Source organism: Myiozetetes cayanensis, unplaced genomic scaffold (assembly GCF_022539395.1).
Source record: "Myiozetetes cayanensis isolate MyiCay16 unplaced genomic scaffold, myiCay2020 scf3, whole genome shotgun sequence".
In the NCBI taxonomy this organism is placed as follows: Eukaryota; Metazoa; Chordata; class Aves; order Passeriformes; family Tyrannidae; genus Myiozetetes; species Myiozetetes cayanensis.
In genome coordinates this window covers 64,162,426-64,179,737 of record NW_026087521.1, presented here as the reverse complement: position 1 = coordinate 64,179,737, position 17,312 = coordinate 64,162,426, and the positions used below count along the sequence as shown (strand labels likewise).

General features: G+C 40.7%; 1 protein-coding gene across 2 annotated transcripts; it reads right to left on the bottom strand.

Moving 5' to 3' along the window:
* Positions 1 to 439: 439 nt before the first annotated feature.
* RECQL (RecQ like helicase) lies at positions 440 to 17,241 on the bottom strand. 2 transcript variants are annotated; one of them, XM_050325187.1, is made up of 16 exons: positions 17,223 to 17,241; positions 16,338 to 16,393; positions 14,671 to 14,743; positions 12,963 to 13,160; positions 11,359 to 11,538; positions 10,364 to 10,470; positions 9,071 to 9,269; positions 7,491 to 7,657; positions 6,875 to 6,956; positions 5,703 to 5,851; positions 5,498 to 5,615; positions 4,741 to 4,879; positions 3,978 to 4,069; positions 2,046 to 2,265; positions 981 to 1,110; positions 440 to 772 (listed from the first exon to the last, which is right to left on the bottom strand). In XM_050325187.1, the coding sequence occupies exons 3-16, from the start codon at positions 14,684 to 14,686 to the stop codon at positions 584 to 586; spliced, it is 1,986 nt and encodes a 661-aa protein (XP_050181144.1). In that variant the 5' UTR covers positions 14,687 to 14,743; positions 16,338 to 16,393; positions 17,223 to 17,241; the 3' UTR covers positions 440 to 583. The 2 variants fall into 2 exon arrangements, with proteins under 2 accessions (XP_050181144.1, XP_050181143.1); XM_050325186.1 differs by lacking the exon at positions 17,223 to 17,241 and having other exon boundaries at positions 16,338 to 16,734.
* Positions 17,242 to 17,312: the final 71 nt, after the last annotated feature.

Here is a 17,312-nt window from a genome sequence, read left to right as displayed (position 1 = left end):
GGCCCTCCTGTGTTCAGTCTCAGGCCCTGACAGCGTGTTCAACTCCAGATATAGTTCTTCTGCTTTTCTTGGGGGGCAGGGAGGGAAATCAGTTTCAATCTTAATTCCAAACCTCAAAATTAAAATTCCACCATCGTTTCTAAATTATCAAATTCCCACAACTTCTGAAGCATCTTGTGTCTTCTGTTCTATTCTTACTTGGTAATCCTGAGTGATTTTTTATCTTTGAGCAGGAGGTTGGACTAGATGATCTCTGGAAGTCCCTTTGGCCCTGTGTGATCCTGCAATACTGTCACTGTACACTACACTTCCAAAAGAGTTAAAAAGGCAACACAGTCATTATTTACATTCTGTATTAATTGCTGTATCCTAAAACAAGCACCAATTCTTTTTATAAGAAACATTTTTCCCTTCACTAGGAAAATGGACTTTTTCTAAATACTTGTTTCCCTGGTTGGATTTTATTTAAAAAAAAAAAAAAAAAAGTAGTAAAATAAATACCATTACTAAAGCACAAATGGAACATACTGTATTGTCCATGGAGAAGAAAACATGATTAGATCCTAAATGTAGTCTGTGAAACTCAGTCAATAACCACTGGTTGGTCAACTCCACCTGCCTCAAGCTTAGGCTTCTTTGCTTTTGAGTCAGACCCACAGCCAGGCCGCTTATGCTCCGTTAACTTCTTCCCCACTGAATCCTGGACAGCCTTTGAAACAGTCTGAGCATTTTTGCTGCTTCCTTTCGAATTTGAAGGTTGAGATGGTTTAGCCTGTAAGTTATAAACAATTCTGTTAGAATTCTAGCATTGTTTTCTTTCTTTTTCCACATTCCTACAAAAGAGAGAAAATACTTATGAGGTCTGTTTTAAACACTGTTGATTGCATTGCTACAAAAATAATTTGAGCAGATACCAAACTATTCAAATAAGCTATAATGGAGCAGATATCTACATTGCAAGTCAGTAGAGATATAAATACCTTGTCAACAAGTTTCCTGTTTGTCATCCCCTCTATAGTGATGACGTGGTCCGCGTTTTTCAGCAGACGGGCTTTGGGTCCCACTTTCAGGTACGATATTGTAGCGAATGCCGTGAAGCTGAAGTCTTCCCTGCATGAATTAAATCAGTGTTACAAAGGAAGGTTGGAGACAAAGACAGGCTTGACCAAACAGGGGGAAAAAAATCAAAGAATCATTAAAAGGTTGGAAGAGACCTCTAAGATCATCAATTCCAACCATCAACCCCCAGCACTACCACTAGACCACGTCCTCAAGTGCCACATCCACGCATTCTGTGAACGCTTCCAGCGATGGTGACTCCACTGTCTCCCTGGGCTTCCCGTTCAATCCTGACAACCCTTTCCATGACAAAAGGGACACACAAACCCTTCTGTTGAATGTTCCAAATACCAGCTTGGTTCTGCTTTATTTATTCAAGTGGACAGTCAGTTCACTTGCAGCCAGTCTGGTCAACACTTAACATAATTCAGCTTGTGGACCTTTATATACACACACGGGGACACCTCTTGAAATACGTGGAGGAAACTGAGGTAAAAAATTTGATTTGTACAACTTGTAGAGAAGACAAAACACTCACTGCCAACTTACAAAAGCAGGACTGTTATTCTCACTAGGCTTTCTTAACATTTCTGGGTACCACTTTCCAAATTTGCCAGCCTGTCCTGACTTAATGTGGGCCACCCCTTTTGCTTTCCTTATCCATGGAATGTGAACAAGACCTATTATAAACAGCAGACTTGTCGAAAATGAACCCTGCTGCAGACTTAAAGGTTTAACCTGAATATAGAAAACCCCAGCTTTTTAAAATTGCACGAGATGCAGCATTTCAAATGTTCCTCCAACTTTTGAAGTGGAAATATAGTAATACGTGTGGAGTTTTAAAAATACATTAAATGCATCTGAAATGAAGGCTAAAAAACAAGACTGTGGAATGTATCCATTAATGCTATACAGAAGTAACAAAAGAGTAAAGAAAAATGACTACTAGATGTTTGAAAAACTCAAAACAAAACGAGTCATCTTACTTCAGATACTGCTGCAGCAGTAGATGGGCAATAATTCTCTCCAGTTCCTCTCGAGGGTGCTTTGGTGGAGTAATTTCAGCCACCCTGAACTTGGACACACCTTTCCCAGACCACGCATCGATTAGTTTCAGTGGGGTGAGTTTCTCACTCATGCTTTCAGCTTGCTCAAGTATCTTGATTAGATCCCTGCAGTATCCTGTTACATCCATCTTCTCACATGCTGCAGATAAAAGGGAAAGAATATTTAAATAGCAAGTCATTTATAGTTATTTAGATAGTATCCATATATACATGTATATACTTTTATATATTTATAGATAGATAGATACATATCTGCTGCATGATAGCAATGTTTGGGGTTTTTGTTTGTACTTTTAAAACTGTAACTTAACAAATAAAGCTGTAACTTTCCCTCTGGACATTAGGATATAATTGTACTCACATCTATCTTCCTACTTCACTATTGAAACTCCAATCTGGCAGACATTTCTACTTGCATTTAATGTTACAAACCACACAGATTATTTTAAAGAATCATTTACAAAGCATAGAATTTGCAAGGTGGCTACTATGTTACTCTACAGCTGGATCCCTTTTCCTCACCCACAGTGCTTATTATGAGAAGATCTGAGAGCACAGAGGGAGTGAAGAATATAAATGAGACATTTATTCTCTCAAGACACTTAAGGACAAAATGAGACAGAAAAAAGGTATTAATTACATTATAAAAACAAGCTTCATCAATAATTATTCTGAGCATCAACACATCTGTGCAGTACATAATGATCACCCTTCTTCTGCATGATCAGATTATGGCACAGAATTACCCCAACTGCCTCCTCCAATACTAAGAATTAGGTACTGAAAAACAAGTACTGCTGCAAGGTTTCCTCACACCTTGCTTATGTATCAAAAGGCCTGGGGGTGAAACAGCAGTACACAGGATATATTTCAACTATATTTCATCACATGCCTCCTGTAAGCCTTGGGTACAAGCCAGTTCCATACTCTTACCAACCTCTGATCCCAGAATATATATTTCAAATAAACCCCATTTCTAACTGGAAAATAACAAGACATTGTCACTTGCATGATTTTGCAAAACAGTTTTATTACATAATTAACTGTATAAAGAAAAAAAAAAGTTACATTTCTGTCTACTTTACATCCCAAAACATGTAGATAGATAGCTCCCCAACACCCCCAGGATGTTTGTGGGCAAAACAGTAAAAGAGCTGATGTCCCAGGACCACATTCTACTGAAACCATCCTCTTGTCATGCAGCTGGTCTTGTTTCAGCTTATCTCCCAACTCCCTCTGTGCCTTCCCTCTTATGATCCAAAGGAAGAGCACACTTTGGACAGACATTGTGCTGTTAGGGCTAACCCACAACAAAGCCCTAAATTAGTGTGCTCAGGTGTTCTGCACACCCGTCACGCACAGTCCTGACACAAGTACATCTCATGAGCATGTGGCACTGAAATCCTCAGGGATTTTACCAGGGAAGTTGTGAGAGGATGGGCGAACTGTACCTTCTCAGAGCCCAAATATGAACAGTTTGGCATGCAGAAAGCAAAGGGTTCCTCCTCAAATAAACCTTTTACACCCAAAATCTAAAACAAAACCTGACTCCTTCCAGAATCTTTTTTAAACAGGTAAGCCAATCTCCCCTTTGCCCCAGCTTCCCTTTTGGGAACAGGTGAACAGCTGAGACTTAAGGATACCAAAGTGTTTGGCAGAAAACCAAATCAGGAAGTATCCTGCTAAAACACCCTGAATTTGGCAACACCAAAAGCTGAAATGCATAACAAAATTTGCACCACGAAAACAGGTGGTATCACACGCACAGTTCACAAAATTTGCTTATAGTCTTCCTAAACTAGATGTATTTCTTTAAGCCATCTTTTCCCATGTTCTCTGTCCTTTACTCACCGCTCTCTCTGCAGCAGTTATCACACATCCTGTTGCAGTTTGCAGAATCCCACACCTCATCAAAGTGATGGGCTATGAGCACCCGGCGACACCTGGGAGAGCAGAGAGGGACCATGGGACCCAAGGGTTATAAACCATGAAAATGGCAACAAAGGGGGCCCCTGGGACAGCTCATCTCTCAAGACTGGCATGAAGAATTGTCTCAGGAAAAATCAGAAAACAAATACTGCAACACAGTATTCCCTGTCAGTTATGCCAACAGGAATAATGAGTTAACACTGATGTAGCAACAGTTTGGTTAATGCAGAAAAGTATAATCTGCAATTTCAATAGAATGAAAAATCCTAAGAATATGAACTCATTCTTAGACTGAGGTTAGCAAAGTCCACAACTTTGATACAAGTGTTTTCCACGAAGTATTCCCAATAGCTCAGTGCAGTAGATGAAGCATTAAACACATGTGGATTCCTATATGGCCAGTAAACGCTGCTACATCAGAGCAAAAACCAAAGCATTCCATATTTTTCCTCCGGATGGGATTTGAAATCCAAACAGTGTTGGTTGACAGGTATTTCACTGCTTCCAAAATTTAATCCTGAAGCTGGCAAGTTTGTTCTTGTGGGTGGTTTTGTTTGGTGATGGGTTGGCTTTGGTTTTGTTTTAGGTTGGATTGAGGATTTTTTTTTTTCAAATCCCCTCTAAAAAGCCCCCCCAAAAATAGCCTATTTAAAGACTAGGCAACCAAGCCACCACAGTAACTTACTTGTTCATATTTTGGCAGTAAGATACCATATCATAGAGCTTCTCTTGCCCAACATTTTCCATCACTACCATTGAGCTGATCCTGAATATATCTCCAAAGCCATAATACAAAATGCAGTCAGCTTTTTGGTCATCTCTACCTGCAATGCATTAAAATGAACAGAAAATTAAAATCTCAACCAATTGCCCCTCAAGGTCCCTGAAAAGCTTTTTTCCATGTAGATTCAACTCTGCTTTTGAAAAAGTAATGATGCACAAGATCAAAAACCACAACACTAACATTCCTTTAGCCATAACACCTATTTATTTCTGCTATACATTGATCAATCCTTAAAATTCCCTGCTCCATACTCCCCACCCTACTTGTATTTTTGTGGCCACTGAAATTCATGCAACAATTTAGACATAATCTAGAGACAATTGGAGCAAATTGCACATCCCAGTTGCTATACCTAGGAAAATAACTAAAAGATCATACATCCATTTTGGTAAGGCACAGATGTCGTAAAAATCAATTAAAAAGTGCTGAGTGAAGGGCTGGGTACCCAGTTACTCCTTGTTATACTGCAGTAGAGGCCTGAGATAATGAATGCAGTTTATATTTGCTTTAAAGCCTCTTTAGAGGGGCCAGATTGTCATTATACAGTTTGAAACCTGTCTCAGAGACAAGAGACTTTGCACAAATGGCTGAAAACTTGAAGTGTAATTTTACTGGTTCAAAGGATGTAAATGGTGACCTCACAAAGGCCATTTCCTACCTGCACGTCCACTCTCTTGGTAATAGTTCTCCATGGATTTGCTCATAGAATGATGAATTACAAACCTCACATCAGGTTTATCAATTCCCATGCCAAAAGCAACAGTTGCCACTACAACCTGAAAAAAAAAGAGATTAAGAAACCATCACAGCACCAAATCACAATTTGAGTGAGACATTAAGTCCATGAAAAGTATCTACTTAACCTGGATTTGATTTGCTGCCCATCCTTTATGAACTTTGGTCTTATATTTAGCATCCATGTTTGCATGGTAAGTCCCTGCCTTGATTCCCAGTTTCTGCAAGCTCACAGTAACTTGCTCAGAATCCTTCTGAGAAAAACAGTAAACAATTCCTGCACAAAAGTGAAAGATGCCTCATTGTAATGCCTTGAAAAAGCCAAACAATCCCCAGTACTTAAAAACAGCTGTGAAAGTTTTATTAACTTAAAAATAATACATAAAAAGCATTATACAGTCTTTTTTTGCCTATTCAGTCTGCAGTATTTGTATCCGTGAAGGAAACTTCAGTTATCAGCTTGGACTTGTAGGCTGAAGAAGAAATACGGTTGTCAATCCACATAATCATGGAAGTGTTCTATTAATGTTCATGGAGGACAATGCTTATGTAAAGGGGTGCTGTTCCTTATGACATCTGTGGCATCTCACCTGAGGTTTCAGATAAATCTGCTTTTTGTCATTAGTCAGTCTGGGCTTAGGCAGGGATTACACACAAGGCCATGTGATTTGTGATCATCTTGGCACAGCTCCTTGGAAGCTGCTCATCCCATCCACAGAGCTCACAGCAGAGACAGGGACAGGCTGTTGCTCCGGAAAACGAGGTTCTCTTGCCTTTGCAAGATGTCTCCCCTCTTAATTTGCACTACATAACTCATTGATTACACAAAGTCCAACTTACACAGTTCTGCTTTCAACACAAATCAATCTGTAACACCCACTGTGGGCACTGAATAATAGAGATGAATCTTATAATAAAATATAAAAAAGAAGCATCAAAGATACTAAGTCTCCTGACATATATTAAATGACACATGTACGATTGCTTTTACAATCTTAAAAATTCCTATCATTTCTACCTGTGTGAACACTGTTCTATATACATCAACATTCTATTTCAATACTTCAGAAGATACAAGTAGGCAGTAAAGAGATTTAAACACTAATGAATGAGGAGAGAAATTGTTCAAGGTATGGATCTTACTAAATTTCATTTATTCTAATGCTGGATCTTTAATGTAATGTGAAGGTAGAATTTATTTCTCTCCACATTTCAGGATCAGTTGAAAACATCCCAACATCCTTGTAATGTTCAAGATTATGAAAAATAATAAGTGCACTTTTTTTTTCACATTTTTTACCTGACAGTCCTTTGTATCTTCCATTAATGGTCCTAACTATGTCCTCAATGAAATCTTCATTATTTGAAGGCTTATGCCGAACCTCAAAGGTATAATACAGACATGTCAGAGTTCAAGTGGGCACACAGTGTGCCAAACAATCCTGTTACTCTATTCCTTACAGCATGACAAACAAAACTATTCTGCCATTTAACAAAAACGCTTTTTGTGTACAGTCAGACTACAACTCAGAAGTCCACAGAAAAACAAACCCACAAGTTTTCCTTATCGAGAAAAATAAAAGGACCTGTGGCCAAATTGAAAATACAGCAAGCATGACACAATAATTGTTGCCATCACAGGACATATTTTCCAGCAGGTTGAAGCAATCTGAGCCTGCTGCCTGCCTCTCTCCTGTACACAGTGGTGTCTGCTAAGCCTTGCTCACACAGACAGTCCCTCTGCAGAGGACGGCAGGTTCAGCAACGTGAAGTAATCAAGTAACACCATCATTCACTGAAAATCTACTGATTATTAAAATCTAGTCTGAGAAAATCCATTCTAAAGCTCATCAGCTGTACCTTACAGGAGGCAACACGACAGCAATGCAGCTGAACAAACAGGTATCGAGACCTACCTCATAGTACAGGTTGGGTCGGTTGAAAGAGGCAGTAAAGGTAATGCACTTCTGAACATGCAAAATTTTCTGAGCATCCTTTAAAACATGATTTGTAGCTGTTGCTGTCAGTCCAATCAAGGGAGTATTGGGAAACTGTCTTTTCAAGATACCAAGAGACTTGTAGTCTAAGCAGGAAAAAAAAAAAAAAAGAGTGGAAATAAAGAGATTTCTCTCCACAAATCCAAACTTTAAAAAATATATTTATGTAGATAGTATTCATTGGGATAACACTGCAGTTACCAAGATAGATACCAAAAATTCAGTTTTACAGAATCATAGAATCAGAGAATGATTTGGGTTTGAAGGAACCTGAAACACTACCTAGTTCCGACCCCCCTGCCATGGGGAGGAAGACCTTCCACTAGACCAGGTTCCTCAGAGCCCCATCCAACCCGGATTTAAACACTTCCAGGGATGGGGCAGCCACAGCTTCTCTGGGCAACTTGTGCCAGTGCCTCACCACCCTCACAGCAAAGAATTTCTTCCTAATATCTGATCTAAACCTACTCTCCGTCAGTTTGAAGCCATTCCTCCTTGTCCTGTCACTACATGCTCTTGTAAATAGTCTCTCTCCATCTTTCTTGTAGGCCCCCTTCAGGTACTGGAAGGCTGCAATTATCAGACAATTCAGAAGGCAAAATATCTGGAAATAGAAGTTCCTAAAGTTCGGAAAATGTGAGTGGCATCACATTAACCAGCATTCAGGTTATTTTGCCAATCTGTTTTTACAAACAGCTTTTGAGTAAACACAGCTTTGCTAACAAATAAGCAATGTGGAATTTGGATACATAGACCAGACTGTAATAAGGAAAGATTTTAAAGGCTCAATATTGACAATCACTTGCTGCCTTAAAACAGAAGTGCAGCCAGAGGTGCATATCCAAATGCCACATTGCCTGTTGAACTGTCATGGTTCTCGGCTCTGACAACACTTTTTAGCAAAACTGCAAAGGTTGACTTTACAGTTCACATTGCTTCAAATCAGGTTTTCTTTCAAAGGCAAAGAAACAGTAACCAGTAAGTAACAATATTCTACAACTGCCAAGACAGGAAAAAAAATCTGAAGCACGCTTTCTTCCCCTGCAAGTCATGGGCATTTGTTTCCTTGCTTTAGAGGTGGTTAAAATATATCTCATGAATTTACAAAGTGCTCCACTTCTGTTGCCTAAAGTGCCAGGGAGCAGTGTACAGGATGACACTTTTTCATGTAGCAGTAGATTAAAGATAACTCTATTGTCCATATTAGAGACAGCAGCCAAAAATGTTGATTTTATGACGCTCCAATTGAAGTGAACTGAATAAGGAGTTTTTCAGAACACTGACACAAAAATCTAAGTTGAAATGATCCCTATTTGCATGCACTTAGCTCCTGAGCAAGGATACAGTCATTTGTGAATTAAATTCCTTGAGCTAACAGAGGTCCTAGTGATACACTAAGAATTTACTTAACACACGAAGAAAGCAGCCTTATTTCAGGCCCAACTCATTATTTGCTGATGCCTGAATAACCCTGCAGCCTGGGTTTCTGAGGAGCATACCAGGCCTGAAGTCATGGCCCCACTGACTACAGCAATGGACCTCATCCACAGCAACACGAGCCAGGCACCCGGCCTGGTAAGCCTTCTCCAGCTTGGACATGAACATCTTGCTCTTTGCAATCTTCTCTGGGGTCACATAAATGAGCTTCAGTTGTGAATTCCTGTTCAGCATTTCGCTATGGACCCACTTGACATGTTCCTGTTCAAAACAAAAGGAGACACCAGCGGGTAACAAACTGGGACAACACGCTCAAGTTGCTTAGTGCTAAGGCTCTTATGAGGTGATTAGCAATTCATAAGGGGTAATTAAGAGAGACTGACAAACTGTTACACAGTATTTACCACCACTATAAACCTTTGGAGAAGATTGTTATATGTATTAAATGTTCATTTTAATACCTGGAAAATCTATGATGGAACTTTGAAAAGGCAAAGTATTGAGTATTTGTCTTTGCTTCATCATGTGGTGTCAGTAATTTCCCAGTAAACTGTAGTAACTGGGATAATTCTGTGACATAACCTGATCATACAGTAGAAGCATGATCCTTACAGAATCACAGAGTGGCCTGGGTTGGAAGGGACCTGAAAGATCACCTGGTTCCAGCCTCCCTGCCATAATAATGTTCCAAATATGCCTGTGGTACCACAAGTGTAAAATAATTTCTTGCACACAACTGTGGTCTTTATTGCTGAATTTTCAAAGTGCTCTGCCTCAAAGCAGGCTTCAAGTTTGCACATTGCATCAAGCCACAGATTTATCGAAGGCAGTGTCACGTGCAAAGTTAATGATCACAGCCTCCTGTTAGTCAGGAAAATATATTTCACTTTAAAAAGCAATTGACTAATAACAGACTGGGAAGTAAGTTGCTTTTTGACCTCTGGATCAAACAGCTTGCCATCCTAAAGAGAGACAAATAGTTATGTCAAAGCCTGCAGCGCTCATCATGTTACTAGTTGACAAAAATCACCTACTCTAAGTCTAGAAACTGAGTAAAAATTTACAAACACACAAACACACACCAGCCGGGTACTTCACATCCTCTAAACAGCCCCAAGAAATCTGTTTATTCCATGGAAGCTGTTGGTTTACATGTTTGTTGTTGTCATTAAAACAAGAACATAAGATGCTCACCCATGTTACCCATATCACAGCACCTTTCTGGTGAGATACTGCTGGCAGAACAGCATTAGCTGATAAATCTGCGTCATCCACTCAATATTCATAAGTAACACAGAGGTGAGACACCAGCACATACAGCACAAAAACTGTGAAGACTTGGCAGTTAAACATACCTTGCTGCTTGAGGCATTTAATAGAGCTGCAGAAATCCCAAGCTGTTCCAAAACCATGAGCTGATCTTCCATAAGAGATATCAAAGGACATATCACGAGTGTGAAACCTGTAACAATCAATCATTGTGCCAGCTGAACACTTCATGTGTCACAAGTATCTCCTCTAATACTTTTTACCAATGCATCAGCCCTGCTCTCAAGAAACTGCCAAATGTAAAGCTTAAGCTTCATACATGGCAACAAATTCCCTTCCAAAATAGCTGACAAGTGAGTGCCAGATCACACAGGGATAATTCTTACTAAATGTCCAGCACATGCACCTCCTCTTAGGCTCTAGACCACAAGCAACTGAGCTGCAGCAAACAGAGTCTAAAAATTAATACACAAAACAAAGCAAGTTGGATATCTAAATCATGAGATGCTAATTTACCACAGAACTAAGCAGTGGTAGGTAATGGTAAATTTGGTCTCTGTAAATAAATAAAGTCCCATGCAATTGGATGGGTTATGTAAAAAAAAACCCCAACCAAAACCAAACAAAACCACCAAAAAAAGCTTAAAAAACTACAACTGGATACTTATTTTTAAAAACAAATATCCCAAATAATACTTCAGAGTGGAAGAGGCAAATAACAGATATCCATACTTTAATAATTTACAGTCTGTGTATTGAATTAAAAAGGAAAGAAAGAAAAAATAGTGACAAACTTTTAAAAAGTTCTTTCAGTGTTTAACAATATAATGTATTGAGTAGAATCTCGATAAAATATGTGCCTTGGAGATATGATTCAGATTTAAATAATTTAAAGCTGCTATTGCTCCTTCAGAGAAAATAAAGAGAGTAAAGCAAATATTTCTATCAAGTCTATCTCATATAGTTGCTCTTTTTCCCCCCATACTGTGATATCAGACACCAACATAATGGTCATTCTCCAAATAACTATAAAAGAGAGAAAATAAATACTTTATGTATGTCCTTTGTTTCCCTTACATACCATCAGAACAGACAGCTGGTAACTGGTAGCAAAGGCTCTTGCCACCACCTGTAGGCATGACAAGAAATATGTCCTTTCCTGCCATTGCAGCATTTACTGTTTCAAGTTGCAGTGACCTAAACTTCTGGAGTTTAAATTTGCCCTGCAGTGCCGTTTTTATCTTCTCATACCATGGAAAATCTGTTAAAGAGAAAAAAAACCAAAAACCAAACCAACAATAAACATGTTTCATAAGCAAGTTAAAATACAAGAAGGAAGGGTAATTTACATATTCGAAGTCCTAATGACCATGTTAAGTCATTAGTCCAAAATTAACCAGAAGTGAGAAGCCCACCCTGGAAGTAAATCAAACCGGACTCTGAGCCCTGCAACAGTTGTCCAAATGCTCCCCTCATACAAATGCAGCAATTACAAACAGTATAATGAAGCAGGGATACCTTTTTTTGCCCTTTTTTCCATCAATAATAAGCATTTATTAAAAAGAAGGTGGGGAAAATTTAATCTTTCCCCAATTAATTATCCTAACGTGCTTTTAATAGTATTTTTTTTCTTCAATAAAGAGCTGAAGATCGTATTATTTTAAGAAATAATATTGTAAAAACTTAAATTTCGGAAGCAACAGGAAGCTTAATAACTATTTTCATACCATTAAAATTAAAATGCAGAAAAAGGATCAGTATTCTTACATATGCATAGCAGTCATCTCAAATATAAATACTGATTAAACTACAAAACAATTTCATTTTTAAAAAAAGGCAAAAAAAGCAGATACATACAATAGATACACACATTTCCAAATTGCAGTTGAAGTAAAAAAGGAGGGGAAAAAATAATTAAAATAATCAAACTTGGCAAGGCATAACGTGGTCAAGACCCCTCAACTATCCAAGACTTCAGCTGATGTTGAACTCGAAAGGCAGCACTTCCATAAGGACAGCAGCCCTCACACCACCACAGGGCACTTCCCTCTTGCACTAATTCCACCATACTAATGTATTCTACATCAATTTGGCAGTCAGCATCCATCTAATTTGCATAAATTTGGAAAGACAGTGAAGCTGCATAACCCATGTCAAACACCACCAATGTCCCCACCCACTCAAGCAGGAAAGAACTCAGAGTGCAAAACTGTTATTCTCAAATCCTGAGACAATCCAGAGCAATTATTTTTAGAGCACAAAGTGGGAATATAAGTATTGCAACACCACGGAATCACAGAATATTCTGAGTTGGAAGGGACCCTTAAGAATCAAGTCCAACTCTTAGACCTGCAATATAATTTAAGTACGCAAGCACTGCAATAAAAATTTACTTTGGGATTCTTAAAGCAAATCAAATCAAGTTGTGACTTTGCAACATGAAAAGAATAGAAGTAGTTGTGACAAGCCATTCTTGTAATAATTCTGCCCAGAACTCAGATTAGTATTTAGGAATGTCCAATGAGTTAAGTACAAACATTACCCCATGTAGGATGGGAGGTCACCCAGCTGGTCAAAATGAAATAGGACAGTATCAGTATCCAAACAAAACTCTCTATGAATGCACTTTCCCCTACTGAATTAGTCTACCTTTCTGTTATAATATTTGAATTTGACTCTGCAAACCTTTTTTGTTCCATGCCTCGGGTGAGGTTTCAGTGTCTTTACTTCCACCTGCCTCCAAGTCTCCCGAGGACTGTTTTATCAGATTCTTCACTCTCATCTTCTTTTGGATGAGTTCCTGCTGTTTATCCACAAGCTCCTGTATCTGCATCTCCACTGCTTGCAGCTCATTCTCAATGGAAGCCAGCACCTCCTCTAGCACTGCAGGGAAAAGCAAGGTGAGGGCACAACAGAGATTTCAGTAGCGTGCTAATCCCAGTTTTAAATTGCATTCAATTTGTTGGTTGAGAACAATCCAAAACTAAACATAAACAAAAAGCACCTGGAGAAACAGACAGCCTGACGGGGACACTGAGAAGATGGGAACACCTAACACTGTACATGCCATGTAAAAATACTTGTCAAGGCTTAACAACTTATTTCTTCTATTAGTAGGTCATATATACACAGGTGTACTGTAAGTTGTCATCTCTGATACAGTGATATGCAACACTATCATTGCCTGTGTTGACTAATAGAGAAAAAAAAATACATCAAAATCCAGTTTCTCAAAAGCAGTGCCTCTCCAGAGAAACACCTGGAATTATTTTCTTTCCTGCAGCTGCATGTCAAGCAGTGGAAAGCACACTGTAGCCTGATGTTAAAGCTGCAAGAGTTCCAATGAAGACAAAGATGAGGCCAATCCCAAGGTGAGCACAACATGAGAACATTGTTAATAGGAAGCATTTACATGGGAGAAGCAGCATTAACCTCAGCAAGTTAAAATCTTCTGGGGACAGAAACAGGACATTTAAAAAAGCTACATTTAACACACCAAGATCTCCCTCCTATGCAGAACAAAAGGATCTGCTGAACAACAGGGTTTGGATGTGGAGAAAAAAAAGTTTTTTTGAAGACAAGCCACCTTTCATATCTGAAAAAAAGTGAGTAAATACTCCCTAAAATCTTGGGTTTCGTAAGTGAATTTGCCTCTTTACCTCCTAATATGCGCCTGTGTGAATTACGGATTGCATTCTAGAATGCAGTCCTCAGGGTTTGAAAGAATAGTTAACACACACCCCTGTGTGCCAAGCGTGTATCACTGTTTCAGAGCCAGGTCAGAAAACCATCAGAAGAAATTATTTCCTCCCCCAACAACCCCCAAAATAAAGAGATTTTGATCCAACCATAGCAGATATGATAACGTGCTTGTGGAAGCAAAAAATGTATGATATGGAAAAAGATATCCTCATTTCAAATGGCACAAAATGAGGACATTTGTCCTCCTAAATACCCACTGTTAACTCAGCAGGAGTTAAAAGCATCTTAAAACATGAAGTATATTTCCAGAATATTGAAAACCAAGTAACTTCCTTGACAAGCTTTGTTTTCATCATAGGTTGGTTGGGGTTGGAAAGTACCTTATAGACCATCTCATTCCAACCCCCTGCCATGGGCAGGGGCACTTCCCACTAGACCAGGTTGTTCAGAGCTCCATCCAACCTGGACTTGAACACTTCCAGGGATGGGGCATTTTGTTTCAGTTTTTATCTAAGAAACAGAGCTATCCAGTAAAAGAAATCTTTCCTTCAAATCTGTAGTAGGATAGACCCCACCAACTCTTTTCTGCATACATCAAATTCAAACCCATAACAAGCAGTAACATCAGGAGACGGTGTCTGTTGGTTAAAAGAAAGCAAAATGAACATATTGAGTACTAAGTGTGGATTACCTGCAACAGCTGTCATCTTTGGAGATTAAAGAACGTTATTCTTGGGAGACCTTATTTAGCCAAGCAGCTGCCACTGCAGAAGAAAACAAAACCAATAAATTTAAACCTGTATTTTGTGAGTAAACCTTCTAAACTCAGAACGGGTTTATTGTAAGAGATTCTTCAGTAACATCAGTGTTAATATAACAGTTTAAGTACTGGTTCATTTAACCTGCTTATGTAAATAAGCCCCATTAGATGAGAACTGCTTTTTTCCTTCTGCAAATGGGACAAACTCACAACCGATTCCCAAGGGAACAGCTTGACAGCCTTCTAAATAAAATCCAAGCGATAAATACCCAGGTCATAAATTTTCTGAGAGCCAGACACAGGCCAGTCACTCACATACATTTGACTCCTCTTTTTATTTGTCTCTTCAAATACCATTTCACAGAAAAGCCTGAACAAATTATATTGATCCCCTTAAAGAAGCAGCCACCATCAACACCTAGGGAATCTCCTAGGAGGATGGAGAAAGGTAGCTTGGTTCAGAGAAGGGGGATTAGTTTTTATTAGATCATCAGCGAAATTCCATTTATTGACTCATTTTTTGAACAACATTTTTGTCATATTACATGCTAACAATATCAAACTCAAGAAATTTGATGTTCTCTCTGTTACTGAATTCTGAACTATTATACAAATGGAAGCCAAGGGAAGGTGAAAGGGAACAAATTCAGCAGATCCTCACTATCAGCTGATTCTACCATAACAAATATTTTACTGAATTCCTATAAACGGGGAGAAAATATAGATTAAAAATAACGTGTGAATAAAACACTGACTTTATCAGAAATGGTTATGATCAAAGTAAGTTAAAAGCTCACTCTTCAGAATGAAGTTGACTGTTGTATAACTCAGCAGTGTCCAGATCACACACAGAATTTGAGCAACACTGTTCTGTCTTTATACCACCTGTCACTTGCACAAACATGGAAAATTTAGTGTCCATAAAGTACAGAGCAAGCAGGGACATCCAGAAAAATCAGCAGGAGTGGCACAGACACACTGTAAATGCATGACACTGCTGCTATTGCCCCCAGTAAACATGAACCTCACGAATATCACTGGGCTGAGAGCCCAGGAAACAAGCAGTGGGAAAAGAATGAAAATCACATATGGAAGTTCCCTTTGGAGCTGCTAAAGCTCCACAGGTCTTTAAATTAGCTCCTGTCTCTAAAAGCAGCAGTTCAGCATATCTGACAATTAATTCTGTACCACCACTGCCAACAAAGACCCCCCAGTGCCAACTGACTCACCCTGAAAACTTAATATGGGCTCATAAAACTTAAATTGAGCTTATAAACCACAGCACAGGAAAGGCAAGTGGGAGTATCTTGCCCATCAGGCAGTTTTACCCCACTGTAAAAACCGCTCAGTTCCTGTGAATTGACCCCATTTCTAAAGAGCCCACGAGCAGGGAAGAGGCCTCTGAGCAGACAGGTGAGTCACCAGCATCCCCTCCCACCCTGCACTGATGGAAAACAGTGCCCCAGCACTGGGAACGCTGTCACCCCTCCTTCATCCAGCCTCCACACCAAACCTCTCCCGCCCCAGCCCTGAGAAGGGATGACAGCAGAGCGTTACCACACCCAGAACCCTTGGATTGCACAAGCGGGATGTGTCACCTTGGCCGCGGCTCAGCCGGGTACAAAAACCCCCATAGGGAAATCTGGGGTGTCACCTTAAAAAGAAAAACAACGAGAAACTGTTACGAGGAGGGCACAAAAGAGCCAAAGCGACGGCAGGGAGGCGTGGATACATTTGGATTGATGGAATATTGATGGAATACACAGGGATATTGATGGAATCACGCAGGTCGGAAGACACCTTTAAGACCATCCAGTCCAGCCGTCCACCGCTGTAACCCTTAAACCGCATCACCCGGCGCCACATCCAGGGATGGAAACTCCACCATCGCCCTGGGCAACCCATTCCAGTGCCTGAATATCCTTACGGGCCGTCCCAGCATTTCCCATCCCGAACATCAGCCGCGGGCACGGGCAGGGGAGCACCTGCTCGGCGGGTCGGGAGCGAGGGAGGGAAGGAAGGTCGGGAAGGGAGGAGGGAGGGAAGGAAGGAGGGAGGGAGGGAGACTGCCGGGGGAGGCAGGGAAGCACCTGCTCGGCAGGTGCGGGCCAGGGGGAGAGGGATGGATGTGATGAACGGAGGGAGAGAGGGAGGATACCGGAGACAAGCAGAGAAGCACTCGCTCATGGGGTGCAGGGCGGAGCAGGACGGATGCAGGGAGGGAGAGAGGGAAGGATGGAGGGAGAGAGGGAAGGACGGAGGAAGGGACAAGGGCTGCCAGGGCCGGGCAGACGGAGCGGGACGCGCCGCACCTCGCTGCCGGTTCCTCCGGCACGGCGGGCTCAGCCCCAGCGCGAGCCGACGCCGCCCAGCCCGCGGGTCCATGCCCGGACACGTTCCCTGACTCCAGCCCCTCATCCCATCCCATCCCATCCCATCCCATCCCATCCCATCCCCTATCCCGATCCCCATCCCGCTCCCACCTGAGCCGCCCGGGCCCCGCCCCTTCCGCCGCCGCCGCCCCTCGGCCAATCACCGCGCGGCACCGCGTCCGCGCGGCCCTGCAAGGCGGC

Coding starts and splice junctions, on each gene's coding strand:
- RECQL (XM_050325187.1), bottom strand. Junction 6,957..7,490: donor GACCCAACCTGTACTATGAG/GTAGGTCTCGAT, acceptor TATACCTTTGAG/GTTCGGCATAAGCCTTCAAA. Junction 773..980: donor ACAGGAAACTTGTTGACAAG/GTATTTATATCT, acceptor TATAACTTACAG/GCTAAACCATCTCAACCTTC.